The sequence below is a fragment of the Saccopteryx bilineata genome, chromosome 2 (assembly GCF_036850765.1).
Source record: "Saccopteryx bilineata isolate mSacBil1 chromosome 2, mSacBil1_pri_phased_curated, whole genome shotgun sequence".
Taxonomy (NCBI): Eukaryota; Metazoa; Chordata; class Mammalia; order Chiroptera; family Emballonuridae; genus Saccopteryx; species Saccopteryx bilineata.
Genome location: NC_089491.1, coordinates 268,790,611 through 268,802,724, shown reverse-complemented (window position 1 = coordinate 268,802,724; position 12,114 = coordinate 268,790,611). Strand labels below are relative to the sequence as shown.

At 53.4% G+C, this 12,114-nt stretch overlaps 1 protein-coding gene across 3 annotated transcripts in view; it reads left to right on the top strand.

The window, feature by feature from the left end:
• Window positions 1-10,978, top strand: part of DTX1 (deltex E3 ubiquitin ligase 1) — a 36,089-nt gene extending 25,111 nt beyond the window's left edge. For 2 of the 3 annotated variants that reach the window (XM_066260516.1, XM_066260517.1), the window contains exons 4-10: window positions 5,997-6,058; window positions 6,426-6,587; window positions 6,913-6,977; window positions 8,474-8,632; window positions 8,726-8,887; window positions 8,987-9,076; window positions 9,759-10,978. In XM_066260516.1, coding sequence (XP_066116613.1) covers window positions 5,997-6,058; window positions 6,426-6,587; window positions 6,913-6,977; window positions 8,474-8,632; window positions 8,726-8,887; window positions 8,987-9,076; window positions 9,759-9,983 — 925 coding nt within the window. In that variant the 3' untranslated portion in view covers window positions 9,984-10,978. The remainder of the gene's footprint in view (window positions 1-5,996; window positions 6,059-6,425; window positions 6,588-6,912; window positions 6,978-8,473; window positions 8,633-8,725; window positions 8,888-8,986; window positions 9,077-9,758) is intronic. The other variant, XM_066260518.1, reaches the window with a different exon arrangement.
• Window positions 10,979-12,114: the final 1,136 nt, after the last annotated feature.

The following is a 12,114-nucleotide window of genomic DNA, read 5'->3' as shown; positions in this document are numbered from 1 at the left end:
CATCATGGCACTCTCACTTCTGCCCGCTCCCCACTAACTGGGACCCAAATGACTGAAGCCTGAGGTCCCCTAGGCCTCCCAAGGGGCCCCTGGGTAAGGACCAGGTGGTTTGAGGGCTCCTGAAGCCAATCAGGGGACCTGGAGACCATCATCAGAGAATGTGGCATGCCTAGGACCTGCAGGGCGTGAGGATGGGGAAGCCAGATGTAGGCAGAGGGATAGAAACCCAGCTACCCTAAGGGGAATGTCAAGGTGGCTTCCTGCTTTCCTGAGGCCCTGAGCCACTGATGCCTGGGACAGAGCTTGGTGGCCAGAGCAGACAGACACCCCCTGTGCAGCCTGCTCAAGGCTGAGCCAGCACCAGGGTCTGGGTCACAGGCTTCTGCCCAACTCTAGAGTACAGAGGTCTCAGAAGGCTGGCTCAGCCAGGTGGAGTCACCCTAGCTACTGACTCAAAAACTCCAGCCCCAGAGCCAGCTGGGTAACCTTAGTGAAGTCACTTCCCCTCTCTGGGCCTCAGTCCCATCATCTGCAAAATGACAAATAGATTTCATCTCAGGTGCTAACTATCTCTGCTTAAAGAGTAGTGACTTCCTGGAGCACGGGGTTGAGGAGGATTCTGAAGTTGCATTCTGGCTTAGTGGAAAGGAGTGCTGGGATTGATTGGTGATGCCTGTCATGGGTGCTGCATATGGTGTAGGACTACACTTGCCATATATTAGCCATCCCTGTTCCAATATTGTATCTAGGAGGACATTCAGCATTAGAGCTGCTGTCTCTGAAGACACCCGAGTCTCTGAAAGAGACCACAGAGCTAGTAGACCACTTTGTTATTTAGCTCAATTCCCCCATTCAGTACTTACTGAGCGCCCATGTGTGCTGAGTTTCATCCTCAATCTGAGGGTCACAGTGTTGAGTCAGAGATATTTCCAGAAGCTCACAATCTGATGGAAGCTATAGGAGTGGAACCACACAACAAGAAAGCAAGACTGAAAACTCAGAAGTTCCTTGGGAATTAACAGGAGGAGTGGATATGAATTTGCTTGAGGTAGATCAGAAAAGGCCTCTCGAAGGCAGTGACCTTTGAAGCTGTCTTCAAAGGACAGATATGAAATGTCTGGGCTCCCCAAGCTCTTGCCATGGAACTCCTGCCTCAAACTGGACAGGGGGCATTCCTGGGAATTTCTTAGAGAAAGTTTGCTTGGGCTGTTCCCTCAAGATGCCCACATAAGATGCTTCCTTTGAGTGCCAATGAGTGTTGGCAAAGACCCCCGGGGGGCTAGCAGCTGCAGAGGGTGTTTCTCTGGGACTCCTGCTTGGGTTTCACTGCAAATGTGTGCAAAGAATGTATGGGAACAGTGTGCCCATTAATGATATTCATGTACATGAGTCCTCTGCTTGGAACCTTCCCACACAATCCAGGCTTCCTTCATTCACTCACACAAGTGTTTACTGAACATTTACTATGTACTAGATACTAATGTCGATGTTGAGTGATCAGGAGGGTCTCTCTGACAAGGTGGCGTTGCAGCAGAGACCTAAGTGACTATTCAGCATCTGATGGGAAAGCCTTTTGGGCACAGGGCACAACAGGTGCAAAGGCCTTGAAAGGGGACCATGCTCAGCACATTAGAGCAGCAGCAGGTGTGTGTGGAGCAGAGAGATGCAGGGGTAGAAAATGAGGACACAGAGGCAGGGAGGGCCTGGTCACACTAAAGACTTTATTTTTATTTTTTTTGTATTTTTCTGAAGTTGGAAACAGGGAGGCAGTCAGACAGACTCCCGCATGCACCCGGCCGGGATCCACCTGGCATGCCCACCAGGGGGCGATGCTCTGCCCATCTGGGGCATTGCTCTGTTGCGACCAGAGCCATTCTAGCGCCTGAGGCAGAGGCCATGGAGCCATCCTCAGCACCCGGGCCAACTTTGCTCCAATGGAGCCTTGGCTGTGGGAGGGGAAGAGAGAGACAGAGAGGAAGGAGAGGGGGAGGGGTGGAGAAGCAGATGGGCGCTTCTCCCGTGTGCCCTGGCCAGGAATTGAACCTGGGACTCCTGCACGCCAGGCCGATGCTCTACCACTGAGCCAACCGGCCAGGGCCACCAAAGACTTTATGATATTGGCTATGTTTAGCACTATGACAAAAACATTTTTGAAGTAAGTCAAGGGCAAAGACAGAGATGTCTCTAGGGCAGCGGTTCTCAATCTATGGGTCGCGACCCCGGCGGGGGTCGAACGACCAAAACACAGGAGTCGCCTAAAGCCATCGGAAATACATATTTTATTTAAAAATGTATTGTATAATAAATATGTATTTTCCGATGGCTTTAGGTGACCCCTGTGTTTTGGTCATTCGACCCCGCTGGGGTCGCGACCCACAGGTTGAGAACCACTGCTCTATGGTAAAGTGGTAGGGAAGTTCTCTGATAAGAAGACATTGGGGCAGAAACCTATGTTAAGTGAGGGTGCAAGACATGAGGATATCTGGGAAAGGGCATTCTGGGAGAGGGATTAGCAAGTGCAAAGGCCCTGGGGTAGGAATGTGCCTGGCATGTTTGAGGAGCAGCAGGGAGATCAGGGAAGCTGTAGTAGAGGAATAGGGGCTGAGCATGGGAGAAATGGAGTTGCAGGGGTAGATACTGGCTCTATCAGGAGGTCAGATTTACCCTGAGCAATGTAGGAGCCACAGGGGATTGAGGGCAGAGGACAGACCAGATCTGATGGGCGTGGGAATGGCAGCAGAAAGACCAGCATGGCAGTGCAACCCTTCTATACCGTGGGGTGCCCAGGCCAAGCTTCTGCTCAGAGCAGATTTCAGGGGGGCTTGTGACCCATTCCCAGGCTAGGCCCCAAAAGAGCAGAGCATAGAGTGAAGAGCCGACCCCACTTCCGGGAGACCTGCAGGCAGCGGTCTCTTGTCCAGGGCAGGAAGATGTTCTCACTGATTGGGAGGAAACAGCACATTTCCCACATCAAAAGGGGGCCCAGGTGGCTCCCACGCTTGGGTGTCGTGGGAACCCTGCTACCCTAGGTTCTCGCAGGGGACCTGCAGATTGAGAAGAGCTGGGGGCCACCTTGGGACTGTCCCCAGCTCACTGATAGGTAAATAAAAAACAGCCCCACCATCATGCTCCACTCACCACCCTCTTCCCAGGAGCAATACCTTTGTAACCCAGGTCTCTGTGGTTTTTAAGAACACCAGAAATTGTAGGGCAGCTGAGACCTAAAACCTTCCCATCTGGGGCTTCCTCCCCTGCCTAACTCCCAGGCCAAAGGTTCAGCAAGACCAGAGTCATGGGCTGGACTAGCCTTTGGGCATTTTATTGACCTGGGTTAGCACACTGTCCTTACTGATTGGTGGAGGCTGTCTGAAGCACTGTGCTGAAAATTTAGCTTAGCTTGAGAGTGTGCTGTAATGGATTAGTGATGTCTGCCACTGGCAGGAGACCAGATGTGAGGATATGCTAAATAGTTTCCTTTCCACCAGTTTTACAGAAAGCCCTGGAGAGAAGGAGGAATGTTTTATCATGAGACAAAAGGGAAGGAAGGGGTTGGGGAGATCTATCTTGAGGACCTTAACAGTGTGTCTACAATAGAAGCATTTTGAAGGACAGGACAGGGAAGAGGAGGACTTGAGGTACACGCCTCTCTGCTTTCCTATAAGAGTGTGGGAAGGGATAAGATCAGGGTGGCAATACCCCCAGGAAGGTCCTAGAGTATTAAAGTAGACCCTGAGAAGGCTCAGATATATACTCAGTCCCATCTCGTGGCTTCCAGCAGGCTGCAGGAAGAAGAAAATTAAGACCTCCCCTCATACCCCTGCACCAAACAGCTTTACGTGTTTTAACTCACTGGACCCTCACAAGACTGTGAGGTCCCCTTGCTGGCTACATAGTGCCAGGTGCTTGTGTGAGGTGCATTTTTCCTGAATTTGCTGACTGTGTTTCCACGGCCATGTGTGTTCAGGGAGGTGGCCCTGGCTGGAAGTGTGCCACCCTGCATGAGCTAGCATCACTTGTCTGATCAAGTGTCCTTGCAGTGTGTATATGTGTGTGTCTCGTGTGTGTGGTGTGTTTCCTGGAGTGTATGTGTATGCGTTTGTATGGTGTTCTCCATGCAGAAGTGTGTGTGTGTCTGAATCTGTGTATGTTCATGGGGTATGTTCCCTGATGTTGTTTGAGTGTATCTGTATATACGTGTGCATATTATGTACTCCCTGGTGTGTGTGTTTCCGTGCAAATGTGGAACAGTATATATGTGTTCATATACATACAGTATATCTGTGTGTAGGGAGGGGGCTCCCTGGAGAGTGTGTTTGTGTGCCTGTGTGTGTACACATGTGGGAAGCATGTTCCCAGGGGGGTGTGCCTGTTTGTGCCGTGTTCTCCATGTATGTGTGTGTGTATATTTTTTAAGTGTGCACATATATATAGCACATATATCCAGGGTGTGTGTGAGTGTGTGTGTGTGTATGTGTGTATGTGTGTTTGGGCCCACTGCAGCTGCACCCAAGCCTGCCAACCATACTATTTGCTTGAAGCCAGTTCCCTGGTGCCAACTATGCCTGCCAGGGGCAGGTGACAAGGCAGCATTGGCCAGGCTCAGTCCTTAGCAGGCACAGTAAGGGGGCTGTAGCAGCTTCTTCCCCAGCTATCACTGCCCCATCCCTTCCTGCACCCCATCCCTTCCTGCACCCCATCCTGGCACAGCCCCTGAGCCTATCAGGCTGCCCTAGCTTTCAGAACACACCCCTTCATCGAAACTTAGCCATTCAGGGACCACGCCCATCAACAGCCAAGCACTGAGGTCGTGGAGGCTCAGGCAGGCACACCGTACAGATCACAGCAGACTTTTTCATTCAGCCCTCCCAACAACCTTATAGGTGAGGCATTATTGTCCCCATCTGACAAATGAGGAAACTGAGGACCGCAGAGGTTAAGTGTCTTGCCCCGCCTTGTCAATGCAATGCGTACATGGTTTCCTCTCCAAGATGGAGAGAAGTCTCACTATGATTTAGTGGGTGGAGGTGTGCAAAGGTGAAATTGCTCATTCAAGGTCACACTGGGAAGTAATGATGGTGACAATGATGGTTAATGCTGTTAGCATCTTTATTAGGTACCAGGAATTGTGTTTAGCCTTTGATGTGCAGAATTTCTTTGACTCTTCACAGCAAACAGAAGGGAGGTGGCACATTATCCTGTTCCACAGAGGAGACAGGTTTATGAGAAGTGTGATGTGCTGGGAGTCCACCCAGCTGGTTAGCCGTTGAGCTAAGATATGAAAGCAGCTCTGGCTGATTACAAAAGTCAGAGCTCTTTGGGGGAAGGGCGAAGAGAAGCAGCAGCCTGCACTGTCCTGGCGTCTCTTCATTTGAAGAGAGGACGATGCCTAAGTCTCAGGGACTGACATCAGTAGCTATTACAGAGGTGAAAAAATAATCATCAAATGTCTTTGGAAAACCTGGCTTTACCATCGCTAATCATATGTCCTTATGCAGGACTTCTCAGAGGTTTTAATATGCTCATATATGTTGTGAATTTTCCCAGAGGGAGACTTTGAAGTGTTTCCTAACTTATTGGATCCCTGAATTCTTCCCCAGAATCTTTTATGGGGATTAGTGCTTCATACAGCAAACTCTGAGAGAGGCTGGAATGACTAAAGCACTAATAGTTGGGTTTCAGGCACAGTGGCCAGTGAAAAAGAGCTTTTGGAACCCACTCTCACTAGGAAGGAGGGCAGCTGTGGAATGGGGAAGAGTCGTTAGCAAGTCTAGGGGTCCATTCCATTATAACCGGGGTGAGGTCCTGGTCACACGCCACCTTATAGAAGGTTGTCAGAGTAAGAATCCAGCTCCCTGGGAATCATTCTAAATGACTTCGACATGCACAAAGGGGTCAGACAATGCCCAGGAGCCAAAGCCCGAAGGCAAACCATTGTCCCCTGATCCTCTGGTGTTAGGGCTGAAATCCAGCTGCAGCCTCTTCTCTTCTCCCCTCAGGGTCCCCGCGCTCCCAGTGAAGAACTTGAATGGTACCGGGCCTGTCCACCCAGCTCTGGCAGGTGAGGTCCAGCTCAGGACTCCAAAGAAGGGCGGGGCCCACAAGGAGGCAGCCCCACCTGTCGGCCCCTTGGCTCCGCCCCTTAACGAGCTGGTGGGCGGGACCCAGAGAAAACGCCTCTCCCATTGGGCCATGGCATCAGGGTGGCTGAGGCTCACAAAAGGCATTCCACTTGGCTTTAACCTGGCGTGGGGCTGAGAGGTGGGGCCCAGGGCACACCCCACTCATCCACCTGAGGATCGCGGGATTCTTGAGAGGGAGCAGGTAGGTGGAGTCTGAGGAAGAGGCCCCATGCGCCCACCCAACAACGTGAGGTGGGCGGGGTCTGGGATGTGCCCCGCCCCTGACTGCTCAGGCCACGCCCCCAGGGATGACCGGGATTCTGCTGTGTGCGGCTGGGCTGCCCGTGTGCCTGACGAGGGCCCCCAAACCTATCCTGCACCCGCCACCGGTGAGCAAGAGCGACGTCAAGCCCGTGCCCGGCGTGCCTGGGGTGTGCCGCAAGACCAAGAAGAAGCATCTCAAGAAGAGTATGCCTTCCATGCCCCACCTTGACCCGTGAACTTAACCCCACACCCCACCCTGACCCATGAACTTAACCCTATTAACCCTTGACCACAATTCCTGACCCATCAGCTCCAATTTGTTCTTGGGACTCATGCCTCACCTTCATCTCCTGACCTCAATTCTCGTTTGCCTGACCTCTTATGCCACCAACTCCAATTACATCGAACCTACTGCAACCCCTGACATTTAACCCCTGCCAACCCCACCTATCTAACCCCTGACTTCATCCTGAGCCAAGCCCTCAGGAGTAGACTCTGGATACCCTAAAGCCCATTTCCTGTGTCTTAGCAGGTAAGAACCCTGAGGATGTGGTTCGAAGGTACATGCAGAAGGTGAAGAACCCACCTGATGAGGTGAGTCCCAGGGGAAGGTACAGACCCGGGGGAGGGCCAAGGCTTTGCCTGCAGAGATAGAGAGCCCCCTCCCCTCTCCTTCCCACTCCTCAGTATGACAGTCCTTTCTACCAGTTTTTAGGTTTGCCTTTTTACTCTTTTTGCAATGTCTTTTGATAAACAGAAATGCTGAAGTTTAATAGAACCACAAGTATCAATTTTTTTTTTTGTATTTTTTCAAAGTCAGAAGCAGGCAGGGAGGCAGGCAGACAGACAGGCAGACACCCGCATGCGCCCGACCAGGATCCACCTGGCATGCCCAACAGAGAGCGATGCTCTGCCCATCTGAGGCATTGCTCCACTGCAATGAGAGCTATTCTAGCACCTGAGGCAGAGGCCATGGAGCTGTCTTCAGCGTCCAGGCCAACTTTGCTCCAATGGAGCCTTGACTGTGGGACAGGAAGAGAGAGATAGAGAGGAAGGAGAGGGGGGAGGGTGGAGAAACAGATGGATGCTTCTCCTGTGTACCCTGACCAAGACTTGAACCTGGGACTTCCACATGCCAGGCCGACCGGCCAGGGCCACAGGGTATCAATCTTTCAGTGTAACTTATTTTTACTTATATTTTTTAAGTTTTGCTCTTTATTTATTTATTTATTTTTCTGAAGCTGGAAACGGGGAGAGACAGTCAGACAGACTCCCGCATGCGCCCGACCAGGATCCACCCGGCACACCCACCAGGGGCGACGTTCTGCCCACCAGGGGGCGATGCTCTGCCCCTCCAGGGCGTCGCTCTGTTGCGACCAGAGCCACTCTAGTGCCTGGGGCAGAGGCCAAGGAGCCATCCCCAGCGCCGGGGCCATCTTTGCTCCAGTGGAGCCTCAGCTGCGGGAGGGGAAGAGAGATACAGAGAGGAAGGAGAGGGGGAGGGGTGGAGAAGCATATGGGCGCTTCTCCTGTGTGCCCTGGCCAGGAATCAAACCCGGGACTTTTGCATGCCAGGCCTACGCTCTACCACTGAGCCAACCGGCCAGGGCCTTTTTATTTATTTTTATTTATTTCAGAGACAAAGCAAGAGTCAGATAAATAGGGACAGACACACAGGAACAGAAAGACATGAGAAGCATCAATCATCAGTATTTCGTTGCAACACCTTAGTTGTTCATTGATTGCTTTCTCATATATGCCTTGACCGCGGGCCTTCAGCAGACCGAGTAACCTCTTGCTCGAGTCAGCGACCTTGGGTCCGTTTTGCTCACATCAGATGAGCCCGCACTCAAGTTGGCGACCTCAGGGTCTCAAACCTGGGTCCTTCCGCATCCCAGTCCGATGCTCTATCCACTGTGCCACCGCCTGGTCAGGCTTAAGTTTTGCTTTTGATAGTCTTTTAATTCCTCTGGACGAGATGTGAGGGACCCATATATCTGAATTCGGTAAATGGAATGTCAAATGGGTGCCCAAGAAGGGGTGTCTGCCCCACCCAGGCCTCAGTCTCCCTTCTCTGTCCCTCCCCCCAGGACTGCACCATCTGCATGGAGCGGCTGGTCACGGCATCCGGCTACGAGGGCGTGCTTCGGCACAAGGGTGTGCGGCCTGAGCTCGTGGGCCGCCTGGGCCGCTGCGGCCACATGTACCACCTGCTGTGCCTCGTGGCCATGTACTCCAATGGCAACAAGGTCGGCTGGGGGGTGTGTGGAGGGGGAGCAGGCAAGGGAGCCTAGTGGGACCAGAACACTTGGGGACCTCACCCCTAGCCTCCCCTGCCACAGGATGGGAGCCTGCAGTGCCCTACCTGCAAGGCCATCTATGGGGAGAAGACGGGCACTCAGCCACCTGGGAAGATGGAGTTCCACCTCATCCCCCACTCGCTGCCAGGCTTCGCTGACACCCAGACCATCCGCATTGTCTATGACATCCCCACAGGCATCCAGGTGAGCCCCTCCTTGGACTCCTGACCTCAACACCTTTGGCCCCTCCAGAGGCCCCCCACACCTGTCTTTAGTTTAAGCCCCTGCCGCCCCTCCCCACAGGGCCCTGAGCACCCCAACCCAGGCAAGAAGTTCACTGCAAGAGGCTTCCCGCGCCACTGCTACCTGCCCAACAACGAGAAGGGCCGGAAGGTGGGTGTCATGAGGGTACAGGGCCCCAGCCACTGTGAGCGCAGGCCTGTGGTACCCATTAACCCCAGTCCCTGCTGTCACATTCCCCCCACCCCCATGCCAGCATTGACCATAACCACCTAGTGTGCATCCAACCTAGCGGGCACTGCTGAGATCAAGGTCTTACCCCATTTTACAGATTAAGAAACAGTCTCGGAGAGGGCAAGTAACTTGCTCCAGGTCACACAGCTAGTAAGTAGTGGAGCCTGAATTTGAACCCAAGCAGTCTTGGCTCTTCACTACCACATTATAGATTTTGTCTGCTTTTACTTTTTTGTGTTTTGAGAGAAGCCAGAAATTCTGATTTTTGTGTAAAATCTCCAGGTTTTTAAATATAACCAACGCAGTCACAAAGACTATTTAATACAGTGTGCGGTCCAAACCAAACACAGTGGTGGGCCATCAGTTTGAGACCCTTTCTTCACCCCAAAGAAACAGGCAGAAAACTTGGAAACAGCTTTATACTGAGGGAGTCAGTCCAGGGAAGGAAGTGGACAAGCCCGGTGGCCACAGGGCATCCTGGCTGAGCTTAGCAGGAGCGACAACGGGGCAGGGAGGGGAGTGGGGGGAGGCAGGGCTGGCTGGGCTCAGGCCTCGGGCAGGGCTGCCTATGACCCAGCCCCGCCCCCCGCCCCGCCCCTAGGTGTTGAGACTGCTCATCACCGCCTGGGAGCGAAGGCTCATCTTCACCATTGGCACGTCCAACACCACGGGCGAGTCGGACACCGTGGTGTGGAACGAAATTCACCACAAGACCGAGTTCGGATCCAACCTCACGGGCCATGGCTACCCGGACGCTAGCTACCTAGACAACGTGCTGGCCGAGCTCACAGCCCAGGGCGTGTGTGAGGCCCCCGCTAAGGCCTGAGGCCCCAGGCCGCCCACCTTCCGTCCTGCTTTGCTCCTGGTCCGGCACAGGCCTCCCTCCACCAGGGCTGTCCTCCTGGTGGCCCAAGTTCAGGGCTGGGGAGTAGCCTACGGAAGAAGCCGGAAGCGTTCTGGGGATTTGGCTGGTGGCCGTTGGGAATGATGGGAGGACGGCAGGCCAGCCAGCTCCGACCCTGAGAGGGTCGCAGGGAGAGTACCAGAAACCACAGCGACCTCCCTACCAAAAAGACAGAGCCCCACCCCACACACAAACACACGCGTCCTGTTGAACACATGCACGCACACCCACGTGCCTCCACTTACCCCCAGTCTGGGGGGAAGAGACAGAAGACCCCTGTGACACTCCATGTGAATCCCATCTGTGTCTCTGTCACATCTGTACAGGCTTGTCTGCCAGCAGGATTCAGGTTAAGCACTTAGGGGCCTGCGGGGGCTCTTAGGGGAGAAAGGGGCACTTGGGAAGCTCCGCCTACCCCCATCTCTGTCACCTATCTCTGCCCCCAGATTAAGCAGTTTTGCAATGGGGCGGGCCAGAGAGAGGGGGACTAGAGGTATCATCATATTTTGTGCTTGTGTCTCCTCCTCCTCGCCCCCATCCCCAGGCCTTCTGTCTGTCTCAGATAAAAGCATTGGTATCCTTCCCTTCCCACCCCAGCCTCCCCACCAAATCGCTCCCAATGTCGAGATCCAAAGGCTGGAGCTTCTGGCTTCAGGAGCGAGGCGAGGAGGCCTTGTAGGTCTAAAAAGCAGACCCGAGAGCAGAGTCCATTTCCCTTACTTGGAAGCGGGTAGTGGGGTGGCTGATGGTCTCGGCCAACCAGGGGCCTGTTGCTCAGGCAACTCACCAGCTCCGCCTCTGTTGATTGGCTGTCGCGATGGAAGTCAGCCAAGATTTAAAGGGACGCCAGTGATTGCTCTTTTGAAAACCTACCAGTCCCACTGTGGGTGGAGAAATAAACGGTCTTTCTCCTCCTTGCCCTGCTTTTTCCTGCTAAGGAAGGAGGGGGTGGGGTGGCTTTGTTCCTGGGGACCTTCGGTTCACCCCATAAAGTAGCTGCAGCAAACGACCCCATGACCGTTGCCCCTCTCAGCCTACGGCAGCTGGAGAAACAGGGTGCCCATACTTCTCTTGTTTTAGGGATGGAGATGTGATGGTGGCAAAGGCAGACCTCCCAGCCCTAGTCTCCAAGAGGGCAGGGGTTAAAGTTCCGTCCTGGGCCACTTGCACCGGGCAATACATGCAGTGCTGCCGGTACAATTACTAGGAATGAAGAACTAGGGCTGGGAGCTGAGAGCCTCTGGGAAAATATGGAAGAACGCTGGAAGACAACATGATCAGCTCCTTGGGACGTCAGACCCCCTTCACCGTTGGGGAGGACCAGGTTCTGTCTAGGGAGAGACGGGGACAGAGATCCCAGGAACAGCAACAAGCTTCTGATCAGCCTTTGCAACATCCCGGAATGCCCAGGTGGCTGTTGTGGATGCTGCAGCTCCAAGCGACCCCTGCTGACCACCCGTGGGATAGCGTGGCATCCTGGTCTAGCCACTTTCTCCCCAGCCAGGTAGCTTCAATTTCTGTTCCACCCTAGAGTCACATAAAACCGGAAATGAGTCCTTGGAGGCCCTTCCCGTTCTGCCAGTTGGGTGTTTCCAAACATTTTATCCTGTGTGACTCATTTTCAAACAAATTCTCACCTCTAACCCTAATATATAAAATTGCCCAGGCCTGTGATCTTCAAATCTCGTGTTCATCCACATCACCTGAGGAACTAAGAATCCTGACTCCTGCCCTACACTCCTTTGGTTTCTGATGCAGTAAATCTGCCTGGAGCCCAGGGATCTGCATTCCTCGCAGCAGACACCCCAGGGGAAGGGGATTGGGCCTCAGTCTGAGAAACCCTCCCTGGCTCCTGGGCTACCTCTATGGAACCCAATTTGAAAACCACACATCTAAGTCACTCCTTCCTCATTTTATACAAGGTAAACTGAGGCTCCAGGAGGGGAAAGGAGGCTGGCCCAAGGTCTCCCAGACTCCAAGGGTCTGAGACTTGTACACTGGGTTCTGAGCCAGTTCTTCCTAAGGGCACCTGATTCTGAAAGCTTGTGGTTAG